We start from the raw sequence: 19,010 nt of genomic DNA, 5'->3' as shown, positions 1-19,010 counted from the left end.
GCTTATTATATTAATTCCTTACTTTCCAATGGGGTCCATAAGAGATTTCCTAAAGGGTTGACTAACATCTAGATAGCTAAAGGGTTATTTAGAGGTGTAAGTTGTGGCTAAATCAAAACTTACAAATATTAGTTTTATTGTCTTAAAATATTTTGCTTCTTGTCTACTTGTAATCGGATGTGTTTGCCCTTCTTAGTATTATTTTTAAAAATCAGAAACAAAGCAACAATATATTAAGGAGAGTTTTATTGTAAAGATAGGCAGGATCTACAATTTTACATTTTTCCAAGTGTACAAAAACTCTCAGAGTAGAGATTTCTTTATGTCTGTCGTACCAGCAGACAGATTATTTATAAACTGGGAAAGGGAAAGTTCACTTTTTGCCAAACTGAGGCAGAGGGGGTGGCACCTTAATATCTTGGCCTCTCTCCAACTTCTTTTCACAATCCACCAGGTAATTGACTCCATCGATGACTATCTGAACAAGCTCAACCTTTGACAGTGAAGAAGATGAATGATTAATTTGAATAGAAGACATCTGCAGGGCATTGATTAACAGGAACAGCACTGGCATAAATGAGAACTTGCCACTTAGATGGACTTCACAACAATTTCTTCCTTCTCAGAGACGGAAGGCAGAGATATAAGGGTTTCTCTCAATCTTTCCATAGTTAAGATGGGGATACTACTTTGTATGTGAAAGCTTTTTTACTATATGAAAACCATTAATTTGCATCTCAAACATTTTTTTCCTATCAGTCTATACAATATCAGAGTTTGTCTAAAAGTAAGACTACAGTGACACCTTTGTGGTGTTCTTTGGCCTGGATCTGAATTCTGACCTGCCACTAATCTGAGCACTGCGTATGCTAATATAGTTCAGATGTCATCATTAATACAGTGAGTGTCTTCCTGAAAAATTAATGTCAAATGTTTAGCAACTAAATCATGTTTGTGCTGTGCTGGGCAAGCTTATTAACGAAATGAAGTTTTACAAATTAAGATATACTTTCTAAAATTCCTGTTCTTAAACTATGTATAGAAGTTTGGTTTCCAAATACTTGTTTTCCTTAAACCAGAGCACATCTACTTAATTTTTTTTTCCCCCATGGGATCACCTCCTAAGCAAATGACTTGCACTGCCCCCAAGGAAACCCAAATTAAGAGAGAAATTAGTTAATTCCAGACATACATTATAGAACTCAAGAATGAGCAGCAAGGATGGAAGGGATCGTTAAATGTTAGCTCTTAGGCATCACATATTCCAGCTGCCTCCCTATCTGTTTATATGTGTAAGGAAACAGGCTCCAAGAGAGGGTTAAATCAGAATGTTAGTCACTACTAACTGAAACACGTATTTTCTACTTATCCCTTTGATCCCTTCCAGTGTTGGTGAGAGTATGGTGAGACAGGTCTCTCACTCAATGCCAGTAGACTCTATCTTGGTATAAATCTGGTAGAAAACATGGTCATAAATAGGGCACCCTGGTTTTAACCCAGGAATTCCTTTCCTAGCAGTATATCCTAACTAAATAACCAGAGTCGTGATTAGAATTATTTATAGAGATGGTCAAACATAAAATCAGGAAAACACTAAATAGATAATAGATTATCTTTACTGTGATTAAAAATCATGTTTTTGAAGAATACTTAATATTGTGGGAAGATGCTCATGATACAATACATTGGAAAAAATTATAACCAGTATTTGGTTATAATACTAAACACGTATTATAACAATTTTTAAAGTTTTTTGAGTAGTTTTTAAAAAGAATGAAGGGCCATTTAGAATAATGTTCACAATGGTTATCAGGGTTGTTGGGTTAAATAAATGGTGTTTTAAAATTATTTTTTGGCATTTTCCTCACTTTTATAGTGAGTGCCTAGTATAGTTAGACTTAACATTTTTTAAAGCATTAACTACATTGTTTTCCAGTAATAAATATCTAGTTAATCTTAGAATCAATAGGGCTAGACTCCCAGATTTTCTTTATTCACTGCACCACATATGATTCAGTAAATTTCAGAAGTTGTGGTATTATAGTTGCTTGTCCCTCAGGTACTTTAGCAGAGCTGATAGCACACTGGCTGATCTAATTGAGTGTTTCTTCCTTTTCTTTTCCTCAGTGTACCTACTGGTAGGGATATCAATAGGCAGTGAAATATTCACAAACTGGTAAGGAAGAGAGAACTTGGATAATCCACAGATTTAATAACCAGTCACTGAATTATTAAGAGTTTTGTTATGAGAAGAGGCTTTTAAATTAATGATGGGCATAATATGTCCAATGGGACCACATTCAGATAAGCTGGTATAATTTACCACAATCAGTATTTGCTTAGCTTTCAGCTGCATGTTCCTTACGTGTCATCTTTTTGCCTCATTCATTGTTTCAGGCCACACAAAGTCTACGAATCCTTTTCATCCTACATATTCATCACAGAATCCTAAGGATTTTATGAGCACAAACTTATCTAAACCTAGCACATAACATATTTGCTATCTTTAGCCTAAGAAATAAAAGTTTAGAAACCATTGAGTATCTAAGAACAGCAAAGTGAAGATGATTGTTTGTAGCCTTCACTAAAGAAAATTCAGAATCAAGAGAAAATTCCACTATTTTGCCACCCTCAGAGGGATAGCATAGATGTTCTGACTTTGCAGTAATAAAAAACTGCAGTCCTTTAGCATAACAGAGCTCCTGCTTGCTGAGGATTGTTGGAATAGCTCTCATGGCAGGTCAGTGACAGTCCCACTGTGAATTCCTATACTTGCCTATAAATTCTCAGCTCACATTATGTTTACCTTTATGCAGTTACTTCCCATGGAAGAATAATGTTACAGAATGAAAAGCTAACATAACTCAGGACTTGATGGGCGAAGAGGAGCTCTTGAATTTTGTGAAAACGGTAAGGCTGTTTGCTTTTCTCTATTCTCTTAGGCTGATATTGTTAATTCATGTTACAAAAGTGAGAGAGACGTTACCTCTGATCGACCAATTCTATCTATGTTGGAAATGTCGTACACATCTGCGACTGCGGCAGTGTCCACACCACCTGTGCCACGCTTCTGGAGTCTTAGGTTTTCCAGGATCTTAGAAAAGCGTGGGTCCTAGGACAAAGGGATAATACTTAAATGTGGCAAGAGGCAAAATCGATTCACAATCATTGGTGCATTTACTGACAAAAGACGTATAGTGAAAGATAACAGTTTATCTACTTTAAGTTCTGGGATACATGTGTAGAACGTGCAGGTTTGTTAAATAGGTATACACGTGCCATGGTGGTTTGCTGCACCCATCAATCCATCATCTACATTAGGTATTTCTCCTAATGCTATCCCTTCCCTTCCCCAAACTCCCAACCCCTGACAGGCCCCAGTGTGTGATGTTCCCCTCCCTGTGTCCATGTGTTCTCATTGTTCAACTCCCACTTATGATTGAGAACATATGGTGTTTGGTTTTCTGTTCTTGTTTTAGTTTGCTGAGAATGATGGTTTCCAGCTTCATCCATGTCCCTGGAAAGGACATGAACTCATCCTTTTATATGGCTGCATAGTATTCCATAGTGTATATGTGCCACATTTTCTTTTTTTTTCTTTTTTTTTTTTTTTTTTGAGACGGAGTCTCGCTGTGCTCCCAGGCTGGAGTGCAGTGGCGTGATCTCGGCTCACTGCAAGCTCCGCCTCCCGGGTTCACGCCATTCTCCTGCCTCAGCCTCCCAAGTAGCTGAGACTACAGGCGCCCGCCACCACACCCGGCTAGTTTTTTTTGTATTTTTAGTAGAGACGGGGGTTTCACCATGTTAGCCAGGATAGTCTCGATCTCCTGACCTCGTGATCCACCCGCCTCGGCCTCCCAAAGTGCTGGGATTACAGGCTTGAGCCACCGCGCCCGGCCTTGTGCCACATTTTCTTTATCCAGTCTACCATTGATGGGCATTTGGGTTGGTTCCAAGTCTTTGCTACTGTGAACAGTGAATCAGTAAACACACGTGTGCATGTGTCTTTATAATAGAATGATTTATAATCCTTTGGATCTATACCCAGTAATGGGATTGCTGGGTCAAATGGTATTTCTAGTTCTAGATCCTTCAGGAATCGCCACACTGTCTTCCACAATGGTTGAACTAATTTACGTTCCCACCAACAGTGTGAAAGCATTCCTATCTCTCCACATCCTCTCCAGCATCTGTTGTTTCCTGACTTTTTAATGATCGCCATTCTAACTGGTGTGAGATGGTATCTCAGTGTGCTTTTAATTTGCATTTATGTAATGACCAGTGCTGATGAGCTTTTTTTCATGTTTGTTGGCCACATAAATGTCGTCTTTTGAGAAGTGTCTGGTCATATCCTTCACCTACTTTTTGATGGGGTTGTTTTTTTCTTGTAAATTTAAGTTCCTTGTAGATTCTGGATATTAGCCCTTTGTCGGATGGATGGCAAAATTTTTCTCCCATTCTGTAGGTTGCCTGTTCACTCTGGTAGTTTCTTTTGCTGTGCAGAAGCTCTTTAGTTTAATTAGATCCCATTTGTCTATTTTGGCTTTTGTTGCCATTGCTTTTGGTGTTTTAGTCATGAAGTCTTTGCCCATGCCTGTGTCCTGAATGGTATTGCCTAGGTTTTTTTCTAGGATTTTTATGGTTTTTAGGTCTTATGTTTAATCCATTTTGAGTTAATTTTTGTATAAGGTGTAAGGAAAGGATCCAGTTTCAGTTTCCTGCATATGGCTAGCCAGTTCTCCCAACACCATTTATTAAATAGGGAATCCTTTCACCATTGCTTGTTTTTGTCAGGTTTGTCAAAGATCAGATAGTTGTAGATGTGTGGTATTATTTCTGAGGCCTCTGTTCTGTTCCATTGGTCTATATCTCTGTTTTGGTAGAAGTACCATGCTGTTTTAGTTACTGTAGCCTTGTAGTATAGTTTGAAGTCAGGCAGCATGATGCCTCCAGCTTTGTTCTTTTTGCTTAGGATTGTCTTGACTATACGGGCTACTTTTTGGTTCCATATGAAATTTGAAGTAGTTTTTTCTAATTCTGTGAAGAATGTCAATGGTAGCTTGATGGAGATAGCATTGAATCTATAAATTACTTTGGGCAGTATGGCCATTTTCACTATAATTGATTCTTCCTATCCATGAGCATGTAATAGTCTTCCATTTGTTTGTATCCTCTTTTATTTCACTGAGTAGTGGTTTGTAGTTCTCATTGAAGAGGTCCTTCACATCCCTTGTAAGTTGTATTCCTAGGTATTTTATTCTCTTTGTAGCAATTATGAATGGGAGTTCATTCATGACTTGGCTCTGTTTGTCTATTGGTGTATAGGAATGCTTGTGATTTTTGCACATTGATTTTGTATCCTGAGACTTTGCTGAAGTTGCTTATCAGCTTAAGGAGATTTTGGGCTGAGACAGTGGGGTTTTCCAAATATACAATCATGTCATCTGCAAACAGGGACAATTTGACTTCTCTTTTCCTAATGGAATACCCTTTCTTTCTTTCTCTTGCCTGATTGCCCTAGCCAGCACTTCCAACACTGTGTTGAATAGGAGTGGTGAGAGAGGGCATCCCTGTCTTGTGCCAGTTTTCAAAGGGAATGCTTCCAGTTTTTGCCCATTCAGTATGATATTGGCTGTGGGTCTGTCATAAATAGCTCTTATTTTTTTGAGATACGTTCCATCAATACCAAATTTATTGAGAGTTTTTAGCATGAAGGGCTGTGGAATTTTGTCAAAGGCCTTTTCTGCATCTGTTGAGATAATCATGTGGTTTTTGTCTTTGGTTCTGTTTATATGCTGGATTACGTTTATTGATTTGCATATGTTGAACCAGTGGTCTGTTATTATCCAGGTGCTTTTTTACCGTCATTGAAATTGGTTGAGAGGGCCCTATGTTCTTTTACCTTTGGGGATGTAGCAAAACTGCATGTCAATAGCATATCCTTCTGGGTTATGAGATTCTAGCCTTGTTCCTTGTCTTTGCAATATGAGTTCTGACAAATGCATAATGTCACATATCCACTATTTCAGTAACATATATCATAGTTTCACTGTCCTTTTTTAAAAAATGCCTTATTCTCCATGTATTCATCTCTTTCCTCTTTGCCTCCCTTCCCCCAAACTCTTGCAACTACTGATCTTTTACTGTCTCTATAGTTTTGCCTACTAGTGTTTTTTTGTCTCACACTTTTAAGTAAGTGCTATTGATTTGTGTATATTGAACCAGCCTTGCATCTTAGAGATGAAGCCTACTTGATTGTGGTGGATAGGCTTTTTGATGTGCTGCTGGATTCAGTTTGCCAGTATTTTATTGAGGATTTTCGCATCGACGTTTATCAGGGTTACTGCCCTGAAATTTTCTTTTTTTATTGTGTCTCCGCCAGGTTTGGGTATCAGGATAATGCTAACCTCATAAAATGAGTTAGGGAGGAGTCCCTCTTTTTCTTTTGTTTGGAATAGTTTCAGAAGGAATGGTACCAGCTCCTCTTTGTACCTCTGGTAGAATTCAGCTGTGCATCCGTCTGGTCCTGGACTTTTGGTTGGTAGGCTATTAATGACTGCCTCAGTTTCAGAACTTGTTATTGGTCTATTCAGAGATTCGACTTCTTCCTCGTTTAGTCTTGGTTATCCATTTCTTCTAGATTTTCTAGTTTATTTGCAGAGGTGTTGATACTATTCTCTGATGGTAGTATTTCTGTAGGATCAGTGGTGATATCCCCTTTATCACTCTTTATTGTGTCTATTTGATTCTTCTCTCTTTTCTTTATTAGTCTGACTCATGACCTATCTATATTATTAATCTTTTCAAAAAACCAGCTCCTGGATTCATTGATTTTTTTGAAGGGTTTTTCGTGTCTCTATCTCCTTCAGTTCTGCTCTGATCTTAGTTATTTCTTGTCTTCTGCTCACTTTTGAATTTGTTGCTCTCACTTCTCTAGCTCTTTTAATTGTGATGTTAGGGTGTCGATTTTAGATCTTTCCTTTCTCCTGTAGGCTCTGGTGCTATAAATTTCCCTCCACACACTGCTTTAGCTGTGTCCCGGAGATTCTGGTACATTGTGTCTTTATTCTCATTGGTTTCAAAGAACTTACTTATTCTGCCTTCATTTCGTTATTTACCCAGTAGTCATTCAGGAGCAGATTATTCAATTTCTATGTAGTTGTGCGGTTTTGAGTGAGTTTCTTAATCTTGAGTTCTAATTTGATTGCACTGTAGTCTGAGAGACTGTTATAGTATCTGTTCTTTTGCATTTGCTGAGTAGTATTTTACTTCCAATTATGTGGTCGATTTTAGAATAGGTGTGATGTAATGCTGAGAAGAATGTATATATTCTGTTGATTTGGGGTGGAGAGTTCTATAGATGTGTGTGTATGAGGTCTGCTTGGTCCAGAGCTGAGTCCAAGTCCTGAATATCCTTGTTAATTTTCTGTCTTGTTGATCTAATATTGACAGTGGGGTGTTAAAGTCTCCCACTGTTACTGTGTGGGAGTCTAAGTCTCTTTGTGGGTCTCTAAGAACAGCGCTCTAAGACAGCATTCCTCCAAGTGTAGACCCTTGACCAACAACCCCAGCATCACCTGGAAACTTGTTAGAAATGCAAATTCTGCAGGTGGGGCCTAGCAACTTGTATTTTACCAAGTCCTTCAGGTGATCTTGTGCATGCTCATGTTTGAGAACTGCTTGAACTAGAAGAGACAGAGAAAGGAGATAGAAAGAACCAGAGAGAGCAGAGACTACCTATCCCAATTTGTTACATGAGGAAAAATGTAAAGGCCTTATTCTTGAAGCTACCATCTTTTTCTTACAGACCCTTAACTTTTATTCTAACTAATACAAATGTCTTTTGAGGCAAACTTAATTTTTTCTTATTTTTATATTGTAGGTAGAGAAAGTAAGGGTTAAGGAGTGGGCAGTGATATTTTCTCCCTCCACAGTCACATCTGAGCTGATCCTGGCCCATTGGGCACATAACAGTACCTTGCTGAGCTTTGGGATCCTAACGTGGACACCAGCTCGTAGTCCTGTTCCAAGGTTCGAAGGACAGGTCAAAATGTATCCTAGGCGCTCATTCCACATGAACTCCCAGCCTCGTTCTTGGATTAACCGTTCTACCTACAAGTAGAACCACAGCGAACAAATGATAGCATTTTCCAACATCCATTCATTCAGCACATCCCTAGCACCAGTGGGGGAGAGATGTATACCCTCCCCTGGCATGAATGAAATTAAGGTAAATTTATAGTACTCCTTTAAGAGAAAATAATACCTCCCCTACCAGACTATTAAAATGGCCCAATTTAGTTAAATGAACCATGTAAAGCAGTGGTCCCCAACCATTTTGGCATCAGGGACTGGTGTCTTGGAAGACAGTTTTTCCATGGATCGTAGGGAGCGATTGTTTTGGGATGAAACTGTTGTTCCACCTCAGATCATCAGGCATTAGCTTCTCATAAGGAGCCTGCAACCTAGACCCCTCCCATGCACAGTTCACAATAGGGTTTGTGCTTCTATGAGAATCTCATGCCTCTGCTGATCTGACAGGAGGCAGAGCTCAGGTAGTAATACTGGCTCCTGCTGTGCGGCCCAGTTCCTAACAGACCACAGACCGGTACCAGGTCCGTGGCCTGGGGGTTGAGGACCCCTGATGTAAAGCAGTCAACAGAGTACCTGGCACATACTGAGCACTCAATGAATATTAGTTGGTGGTATTTTTCATGCCAAGAGAGTAGGAGAATATAGGAATTCTCAGCAGGTAAGTCTATGGTCAGGCTACATTCTCTATCATCTCTATGCTTAGAATACCCCAGAGCGATATTAAATAAATCAAAAAACAAATAATGATCCACAGACTTCCCTAAACCACAGTGGAATGGGGAGGTAAGCATAATCGCTTTCTAATAACAAGAGAAAGGCACCTATTTTCTGAAGCACTACCTTGGAAGTTCCACTCCAAAAAATGCCTTGAGACTGGGCGCAGTGGCTCATGCCTGTAATCCCAGCACTTTGGGAGGCTGAGGCAGGCGGATCACCTGAGGTCAGGAGTTCAAGGCTAGCCTGACCAACATGGTGAAACCTCCCCTCTCTACTAGAAATACAAAAATTAGCCAGGCATGGTGGTGACGACCTGTAATCCCAGCTACTTTGGAGGCTGAGGCGGGATATTCACTTTCACTTGAACCCAGGAGGTGGCAGTTGCAGTGAGCCGAGATCATGCCACTGTACTCCAGCCTGGGTGATGAGGGAAATTCCATCTCAAAAAACTTTAAAAACTTAATTAAAAAGCCTTGATTTCTAGAAAAAAAAATTAGCTTCTTGGAAGTTCCCATAGTGTCTTTGTTCAAGAACAAACAATATGGTAATTTTATTTTAATAAATATCCGGAAATCTCAGATAACCTCTTACTTCTTTTAGTCCACGACAGAATCGCTCAAATACTCGTTTCATATTGCCTCCTTTTTCCATTGAGATTACCCTGGTGTGATCCTCCTCATTTATCCAGATGAGAAATGTCTTATCATAATTATGCCTAATGAAGAGAGAAATATGGCACTGAGTGTTAATTGCATTTGTTTCAACATATGAAAACTCCCATTACCTCCCTAGCTTGATTGCTTCATTTCACCTTCCTCATTTCCTAGATGGCCCTAATCTCTTAACTGTGCCTGAACAAGTATGACAAAATAATGTTACTTTGACAGAAGGAAGATTAAGACCAACTCTCACCCTTAAAGATGTCATGTTTTTACCAAACAAGAGTATAATTTCCCCTAGGTCCTCTGACTAGGATGACAGTAATTCAACTGCATAACATTTGGCTTTGACACAAGAATGTTTTGTCTCCTAAACGATTCAACCAAAATCTTGTGCTTTAAAAAGGAGATAGGGGTTACCTTCCACCCAAGATGTTTAAGGTATGCAGCATTTCACAGGTTTGCTCCATAGATCCTGCCTGTCCATCCCTACAGAGCAGCTGCATATGAACACTTTTATTTCTGCTCCTTCAGGTACACTCATATATAGCATGTCAGGGTGCAGGAGGCAAAGTGGGCTGAGGACTGTTGGCCAACATAAAACGTGTATGCACTAGATATCAGTTCTTTTAGGGTTTTTCTTAAATCCTCAATATTTTTTATGTTTTGCTCTTTTAATGTTATGAAACAGATTATCTGTGAGGTCAAATAATATGAAGTAACTTTTTTCTTAAAAGCCAGCCTTTTTTCTCATGCATAATTCATGCAAACCAGGTCATATTTCACACATCTTAGAAACATCACAATACTTAGATACACACACACACACACACACACACACACAATTTCCAAGTAGTCTTTTTCGTTTAGCTCATCTGGGCATGCTGTCAGCTGCAGTACACAGAAACTCCAGGTTAGGATAAGCAGGTGATCTCAAAGAGATCCTCTGCAGATATTGCAAATGCGAAAATGCTGCATCCATACCAGATTCCCCTGGCATCTGGCCAGTCACGGGCCATCCCAGCACATGTTAATAAAGGGGACACTGGCTTATCAAACAGAAAGTGGTCCTGTAGGCCAAAAGGGATAAAGCAGAGAAGAGAGACTGATGAGATCAAACAGGACTGCAAGTGCCAGGTAAACAAGTTCCAACTCACTTATCATGGCTGCTGTCTCCTAGCAGTGGTTCCTAGCTTTGGCTGCCCACTAGAATCACCTGGTAGCTTCAAACAATGCCTACTTCCCATCCCCCAGAGATTCTGACCTAGCTGTTATAGACTGGTCTGGGCATCAGGACTTTTTAAAAACTCTTCAGGTGATTGTAGTGTGCAGCTCATGTTGGAAAACACTGGGTTAGTCCATATGGAACTCATTACATCATTGTGGAGTGGGTATACACTACCAATGCCAACCCTATGCAGTAGCTGAGTAAGCAATGAATGAGGGATACTATCCTGAAAAGGCTGTTCTACACAGTGGTCATTCTCTGTTTCTAGCATTATTATTATTTATTTCACTAAAAAGTATTAGAGATGTACAATAATGATCAATAAATAAAAATAGTTACCATTAATGCTGACTGTGCCAGGCTCTAGATTACAGGCTTTTATTTCCTTTAATCTTCACAACTCTATGAAATAAGTGTAATTATTCTATTTTATAAATGAAGAAAACAGATTCACAGAGATCAAACAACCTGTCCAATAGGATGGTTGTAGGAAGTAGCAGAGTATAGATTCAAATCTAGACTTCTGTGACTCCCAAGCCTGTGCCTTTAACCACTGCAGTATACTACTCCACATATCAAAATCAAAGTCAAGACTAACTTTTTTTTGCAATGTGTATACTATTTCTTGCATAGCTACACATGTACTCTACAGTGAGATATATTCAAATATGATTACACTGAGGTAAGAAACCAAGTGGATGTGGGGAGAGGAGTCCTATAGTCTCTAAGTGGGAGAGATCAGAGACTTCAGCCAGGAGAGGACTGTGACCTGCCACTGCCCAGGGAGCACCATGTCCCTTAAGCAGGAAACCAGAGTGGCTACTTGAGGTAGAGGGGGGCTTGTTCTGTAACTGGGCAGGAAAATAGTTGGCCTGGTGGCCACAGAGACGAGGAGACTAAGGCCCATAGGCCATATAGTTGGCCTCTCTGGTTTGGAAATGAGGCATATTTCTTAGCATTTGCATCTTTTGAAATAACAAAATTTGTTTCTGCTTTTTTTTAAGAGTTAAAAGTTACTTTTGAAAATGCTATCTTGTTTTAGCTCTGCTAAGACGAAAATAAGTAAGGGACTTGAGTTTTGTGCACCCTGGTGCCAGAGGGAAGCTGTGGTGGACATGGTGGAAGCAACAGGAATCAACCCCACCAGGAAATGCAGAGGCTGACTCCACAAGAGTCAGGGCAGGCCTCCCACCTGGAATTTCCTTTCTAGATTTTCCTGGCTTCCAGAATTTTCTTTGGTTGTGATAATGGAAACCATCTTCTGGGCACAGACAGGACTTCCACACCTAACTGTTCCCATTGTTATCAACTGTTATCAACAAGCTAGGAGATCCTCCATTCATCTCCACCCTCCTATCCGTAGGCACCATCTCCATATTGGAGTTTCCTATGCAGATTTTATCCATAGAATATTTCAGTGTTTGACAAGTACAATGTATGGCCTCATCTTCCTTATACTGAACAAGTAGATGCTCTTGGGCTGAGCCCAGGGGTGGAGCCCCGCAAGCTCCCGGCCAGGGTAAGGGTTTGAGCAGAGCACCAGGAGAGGCCTTCCTGTGCAGGTCAGAGCCTTTGGTCCACTTCCTCTCCAGGGTGCCCCATCTGCTACTCACATCGATGAGCCGCTGCTGATCCTGCTCCGTCATCTCGGACAGCTTGTAGTAGCGGCCAGCCAGGTCCCCCTTGAGGCCCTCCAGGGCGGTGATGGCCACGTTCTCCACCTCCCTCCGCTCCGCCCGGGTGCAGGCGGGCGGCAGGCTTAGCCCACGGATGCTGCGGCCAGTGCGCACCCGAGAAGACAGCACATAACGCTCATCGAACTGCCCTTGGGTGATCTGCCAAGCAGAGTGTGGGGTCACTGCGGCCAGCCTCAGACCACGGTCCTGCCACAGCCACAGTGGGTTCTAATCTGCTGATCCGCAGTTTCCTTGGGGACCCTCAGGCACTGTGCACGACTGCACAATCCATAAGTTGGATACCTTCCGGAAGTCTTGGGGCAGGGGCCTTCGACTAGTAAAGAGGAAAGCTGTTTTAAATGGTGTGGTCTGGGGTCGTTGAACGTCACTGGGTGGTTTGGGATGAAAAAGGGAGTAGCTTTAGGAAAGGTTTAAAGTTCCCAATGACCAACCCTTCCCTGGTTGTATTTATTTTAAAAAACAAAGGCTTTGGGACCTTCCTAACCTTCTCTGTGGCCCTCCAGGGGGAAGGCTGTGCCAGGGCAGTCAGTGCTTTCCAGGGGTATCTGACTCAGAAACTCAGGGTTTCCGGGGAACCCCTCTCTCCAGGGCTCTTCCCCTTGGGCTCTGGAGTGCCAGCTTCGTGGGAGGGAGAGGGAGGCTGGAGCTTACCTTGGATGCGTCCAGATCTGTTGTGTGCTTCATCACTCTGGGGTCGTAGCCATTGTGTCTTAGTTTGATGACGGGGTCAAAAAGGTCAGCAAACACCTGCAGGAGGGAAGATGGGTGTTTCCTCTTTAATTGGTTCACCTACTATTCAAAGACCTTCCATTCACTTGCCCCTTCTGTCTTAAAAGCCAAAGTTGATGCCCTCCTCTGAAATTCTCAGGACTATCATGTAGGAAATGAATGTGAGAATGGATCGGTTAATAATAATAATAACAAGAGAGAAAGCCTTTTGGAGGCATCTTGCCCCTTGAGACAGGGTGGAGCTGGTGAGTTCTGTTATCTTAGCCTCCCCCTGAGTGATTCTACCAAAATCACTGCCATCAGACTGAGCAAGAAAATTCTTACGGTTAGGAATTTAAGGAGTTTCCTAGACATGTTTGCCTTTGTGGGTTACAAGAAGCTACCTGATCAGAGGCTACACAGTTTTATGCTTAAGGGAAAGTCAGATTCTAAAGATTAAGCTACATATGAAATCTGTTGAAAACCTGGCTATGCCAGAAGAAAAGTACATAGCAGCAGTTCGGGCAAAGCAGGGACCTCTCACCCCGTGCGGACCTTCCCAAGCCCAAACCATCTCGTACAAAATCTATTCTATAAACAAAACCTCAGGCATATCCTTTACGTTTAAAAAAAAATGTTAAAAGAAGTTGTAACAAAGCACCCTGCAGACTTTGGGAGCTGTGAGAAGTGGGGAGGGCTTTGGGTCCATAGAGCTACCGCTAGCTTGGGACCCAAACTAGACCCAGGGTTGTGCACTGCTGTACGTAAATGAGCCACCAGTTGTGTTTATTCAAGATGGCTCCCTCTCTTCTCTATGGCTGCCTTTCTAGGGAACTGCCTTCAGCTCCCTGCAACAGAAGAACCCAAATAGAAGAACCCAAAAGGGTGGACCTGAAGGAGGAGGGCTGCAGGCATTTGCCTCAGCCAAGAGGCTGCTCTGTGGAGGGGACGTATGGTGGCTGAGCACTGTTCCAGCCGACCACCCTGTGCTTCAGCATTGAGGATGAGAATGCCAAGGTCATGGGATTTATCCAAGAGACTTGGTGAATTCAGTAGTCTGGGCTACAGTGATTGTCTAATCAGTAATAGGAGAGAATTCAATAATAGAAGTAATAAGAAGAGAATTCCTCATATAATAGAAGTAATAAGAGAATTCCTCATGTTCCTAAAGGTACACTGAACCCTCCTCCCGACCCCCACCCAATAAAGCTCAGCCACAAACACATCAGCTCCTAATGTCTTACTGGTGAATACACACCATTTGATATTATTGTTTCTGTACCAACTCATCCCCTCGACAAGCTCAGAGTTCTGTCATGCAATTCATTCCTCCACAGGGAGGGATCTTAGCACAGCAGCAAGGGAAGCCTTGTCCCTGGGAAGCTATAGACCTCATTGTTTCTGAAAGCATTCCAGATGGTTCTGCTGGAGTTGGCTTCCCTTTATGGGAGCCCTTCCTGAGAAGGTAGAAAGTTGGCCCCATAAAGAAGAAAAGGACCCCAGGACTGTGCAATTCAGTCATATCCAGAGTATCCCTCCCACCCTGGAACCAGCAGCCAATAGTTTTACCTCATAGGACTCCTCGTCACCAGCCACCATGCCCACAGTCTTTATGAAGGGGTGGCCAGGGTTGTCCACTCCAGTCTGGATGCACTGGTCCAGGGTGTAGCCGTTGGGCGTCACCTTGTTGCGAAGCTTGGCATAGATGGCAGGGGTGAGGCACTCAGCCATGCAGTTGTTGTGCTTGCGCAGGTCTGGGTAGTCTGCGCTGTGTGGGGAGGAGGGCAAGCTGTCAGCCAGCAGCCCCTGAGGAAAGGGGCCAATGGAAGGACTTGGTGTTTGCCTATCCTTCCAGTAGGCTCCCTTCAGCCAGCAGGCACAGGGATACTTGGCTAGAACTGCCCAGGAGTCATACATGAAGACACCAGGTTTCAAAAAATGAGCAAGTTCCACAAGAGCAAGGACTTGCCTTTTTGAGAACAGTCCCTGGCTATTGAAACCAGTGTTCAGTAAATATCTTCTGGAATAACAGAAATCAAATTGGGTGCTGTCTCACCCTGGGGTGTGTACTGATTGAGGATTAGGAGATTCAGGACCACCACAGCCTTAAACACAGGTCATGTCACCTCAGGAATTCCCCAGGTACATGGTGGTTGCTGGCGATTCCCTCAGAGATCCTGATTTCCATAAGAGACAGTAAATGTCTCTAAGAGACACCTCAGTGGTTTTCCTCGTCTCTCATCCATACCTGCGGATGTGGAATTCTGCATGCCACTCAAACTCTGCTCAGCGCACAGTATCTCATGCATGGCAGGGTTCCAAGGGCTGAGAAAACACGTCTATTTTCATCCCTCTCACGCCACTCCTCCACTTTCCATCTGCAATGTCCTTTAGAGCTGACACTTACAGTCAGTACTACGATATCCCTTTTTTCCAGAAGGAGGTGGAGCAGTGAGAGAGGCATGGGTCTGGAACTGGGGGGCCTGGATTTGCATTTGGCTGCACTAGCTATGTGAACTTGGGCACTGTTTAATTTTTCTAGGACTTTATTTCATCACCAAAGGATCCTAAGATGAATAAGATACTCCATGTAAAGTGCTGGTCATACATGAAAGTGCTCCACAAATGTTAACTATCCCCATTATTACTATTCAACTGGACTGCAAGCTCTAAGCAAGAATGATGATGCTACACTTCTTTGTATACACCACAGGTTACTGGTTTAACGAGCCTCCAAATCATTTTCCGTTTTACTTAGTCTTCCTCAAAAGCAAAAAGGACCCTTGCTAACAGTTTCCAGCAGGGGAAGGCATATTTTTTGCTGGTCTTTGAAGCTTTTCTGTTTGTTTTTGTTTGTGTTTGTTTTGTTTGAGACGGAATCTTGCTCTGTCGCCAGGTTGGAGTGCAGTGGTGCTATCTCGGCTCACTACAACCTCTGCCTCCCAGGTTCAAACGCTTCTTCTGCCTCAGGCTCCCGAGTAGCTGGGACTACAGGCGTGCGCCACTACGCCCAGCTAATTTTTTTTGTATGTTTAGTAGAGATGGGGTTTCACCATGTTGGCCAGGATGGTCTCAATCTCTTGACCTCTTGATCCGGCCTCCCAAAGTGCTAGGATTACATGCATGAGCCACCGCGCCCAGCCTGAAGTTATTTTAAAGTCAGGAGCCCTTACCTTGGAGGGAATAACCTGGGCTGCTCCCGGATCTCGGCACACACTTTCTGCCGGTTCAGCAGGTACCCAGTGGTCAGGGCACTGGTGCCCATGGTAGCAAACAGCAGAGAAGCATTGCGGCCAGTTAGCAACTTAGAAAAGATACTGGCCATCTTTCCTCTTGGATGAGTGTCTGGAAAGCAGAGAAGCTGGATTAGATAGCTGCATAGGATGACCCTGAGCCACAGCGTAGAGGTCAACAGGCAAGAGAACCGCAGGAGCCATAGCCTCTCTTTCCGGTTTTTCTGTCTCTNTGTGTGTGTATGTGTGTATGTGTGTGTGTGTTTTCTGTTTCTTGCTTTGCTTTTTTCTTCATATTGCTTGGGAAAATCTGGGTAGTTTTAGACATTAATGTCTAAACTTCCTTAACGCCATGCCTTCTCTCTGTTAATATGATAAAAAATAACAGCAGAGGATGTCTTCTTCCAGCTATTTGACAGTCCAGGTGCTCTTTTGAACTTCGCCACTGCATCACAACTAGACCCTGAACAGGATGGATTTCTGGACTTCTGAAAGGTAGGAGAAATTTCTGAGGACCACTCTGGAATAGGGGCTGACACTGGGATTCCCCCATTGAAGTAGGACCTTTGAAAGAGGCTGAAGTAGCACAAAGTCAGCAGACCCCAACTTCTGGCTCCTGCCTGAAGCAAGTCTAAAAGCTCTCTGAGGAAATTATATTCATTTTAGGTCCTGGATTCCTACAGATTAAGATGAAACAGTGAACTCCCAAAGATCGCCAAACACACAAGGAGGTACAAGGAATGAGAGTCAACAGAAGAAATAGCAGATGTAGACTGCTAATGACTGAAGATGCTGGAACTGTCAGACAATAATATCAGCAAGCCCTATATTGAATGTTTAAAGTGTGGAATCATAGTTATGAGCAAGCAACAAGAGACTGTTAAGAATGACCAAGTTGATTTGAAAGAACCAAATTGCACCACTCATTATGATGCAGCTGAGCATAGAATGAACTGGAAGATATATCTTAAGAAATTATTCAGAATGTGGCACAGAGAAATGAGAAAATGGAAAATAGATGTAAATTAAGAGATATGACGGATAGAATGTCAAGCTCAAATACACATCAAAGTGAAGTCCCAGAAAGAGAGAATAGAGAAAACAGAGAAGTCAGATTTGAAGAGGAATGGCTGAGACATTTTTAAAACTGATAAAAGAATCCATGATTCAAGAGGCATAACATAATCTAAGCAAACAAAAAAGACATTGACACCTAGACAAATAATGAAACTGCAGAATATCGGTGACAAAGACGTGAAAAGCAATCAGAAAAGACAGTTTACCTACAGAGAAATGACAAACGAGCTGATTTTTTGATAATAGCCCAGGTAAGTAATATTTTTAGAAGCAGTAACTGTCAACCTAGAACTGGGGAACTAGTCTAACCATTTTTTCAAAAATGAGAGTAAAAAAGACATTGATAAAAAACAGATCAATAACAAAGGAATTACTAAACTATATGCTTCAGAAAGAAAGGAAATGACAGCATAAGGAGAGAGCCTGAAATGCAGAAAATGGAGAAAACACATATAAATGTAAATAAGTATTTATATATTTATAATACAAGTACTGAACTACCAACAAATGAAACAGGATAAACATGCACAGACATTAGAAGGGCCAGTTAGCCCCAAGCAGGGAGCTGTGTTACGTGGCTCTTTGAGTAGAAAACAAAAGAGCAGGTAGTTCTCAGTACTCTCTATTTGATCTCCATGATGCCCAAATAAAGATTGTGTGGGCCCAGGATGGTGGCTCATACATGTAATCCCAGCACTGGGAGGCAAAGGTGGGCGGATCACTTGAGGCCAGGAGTTTGAGACCAGCCTGGCCAACATTGTTTGCTGTCTTTTAGTAGAGACAGCAAAACCCTGTCTCTACTAAAAATACAAAAAGTTAGCTGAGTGTGGTGGCACGCACCTGTAGTCTCAGCTACTCAGAAGGCTAAGGCATGAGGATCATGACTTGATTGAGCCTCTGTGTTCAATCAGTTCCTCCTTGTTCAAGCCTCCGTGGCTTGAACCCAGGAGGTGGAGGTTGCAGTGATCCGAGATTGTACCACTGCAATCTAACCTGGATGACACAGCGAAACTGTCTCAATAAATAAAAAAATAAATTAAAAAGTATGGATTTCCCTAACATTTGGAAGGCTCCCAAGACTCAGCTGCAAGATGCTCCAAGCTTAGATGGATTGATTGCTTCAAATAACTTGCTGATGTGTAAGGCTGTAGCTGAAAACCTGGGCCATCCAGTGAAGGATAAACAACAACTCGTAATAGAACCTTCATTTGGAAGTCTCTACTAAACCTGAATGTCCCAACTAAAAGCATCAAAGACCTTAAAAACATTTAAGAATGTTTATGTGTGCAAATAACAAATCAAGCCTTTTCTGAGTAGGGGTTACAGGATATGGGTTACAGGGTAGCCCAGGAAATCAGATTATTAGTTCCTCTTCCATGCTAATATCTGCAAACAATTCTTTCAATTCTAAAGCCAATTCAATTCTAAAGTAAGTTACTACGAGCACACAAGATAAATTAGTCATTTCTTGAAGTTGTCCTGGGGACTGGTAAAGACCGGCATTCAATCTCATCATGTAAACTTCTTTGCTCCCGTACTAGAGTTCAGGTCCTCATGTCAGTATCCCTCCAAGAATAGATAATGGCTCTTCAATGAG

At 41.9% G+C, this 19,010-nt stretch overlaps 1 protein-coding gene across 2 annotated transcripts in view; it reads right to left on the bottom strand.

The window, feature by feature from the left end:
- Positions 1-229: 229 nt before the first annotated feature.
- CKMT2 (creatine kinase, mitochondrial 2) overlaps positions 230-19,010 on the bottom strand; it is a 33,855-nt gene continuing 15,074 nt past the window's right edge. The window contains exons 2-10 of one of the 2 annotated variants that reach the window (XM_025387426.1): positions 16,277-16,448; positions 14,673-14,871; positions 13,047-13,142; positions 12,312-12,533; positions 10,455-10,540; positions 9,403-9,526; positions 7,978-8,112; positions 2,987-3,112; positions 230-493 (exon numbers count right to left, since the gene is read on the bottom strand). In XM_025387426.1, coding sequence (XP_025243211.1) covers positions 374-493; positions 2,987-3,112; positions 7,978-8,112; positions 9,403-9,526; positions 10,455-10,540; positions 12,312-12,533; positions 13,047-13,142; positions 14,673-14,871; positions 16,277-16,428 — 1,260 coding nt within the window. In that variant the 5' untranslated portion in view covers positions 16,429-16,448 and the 3' untranslated portion in view covers positions 230-373. The remainder of the gene's footprint in view (positions 494-2,986; positions 3,113-7,977; positions 8,113-9,402; positions 9,527-10,454; positions 10,541-12,311; positions 12,534-13,046; positions 13,143-14,672; positions 14,872-16,276; positions 16,449-19,010) is intronic. The other variant, XM_025387427.1, reaches the window with a different exon arrangement.

The sequence above is a fragment of the Theropithecus gelada genome, chromosome 6, assembly GCF_003255815.1.
Source record: "Theropithecus gelada isolate Dixy chromosome 6, Tgel_1.0, whole genome shotgun sequence".
Taxonomy (NCBI): Eukaryota; Metazoa; Chordata; class Mammalia; order Primates; family Cercopithecidae; genus Theropithecus; species Theropithecus gelada.
The sequence above is the reverse complement of the archived record's forward strand: the minus strand, read 5'-3'. Positions and strand labels throughout refer to the sequence as shown.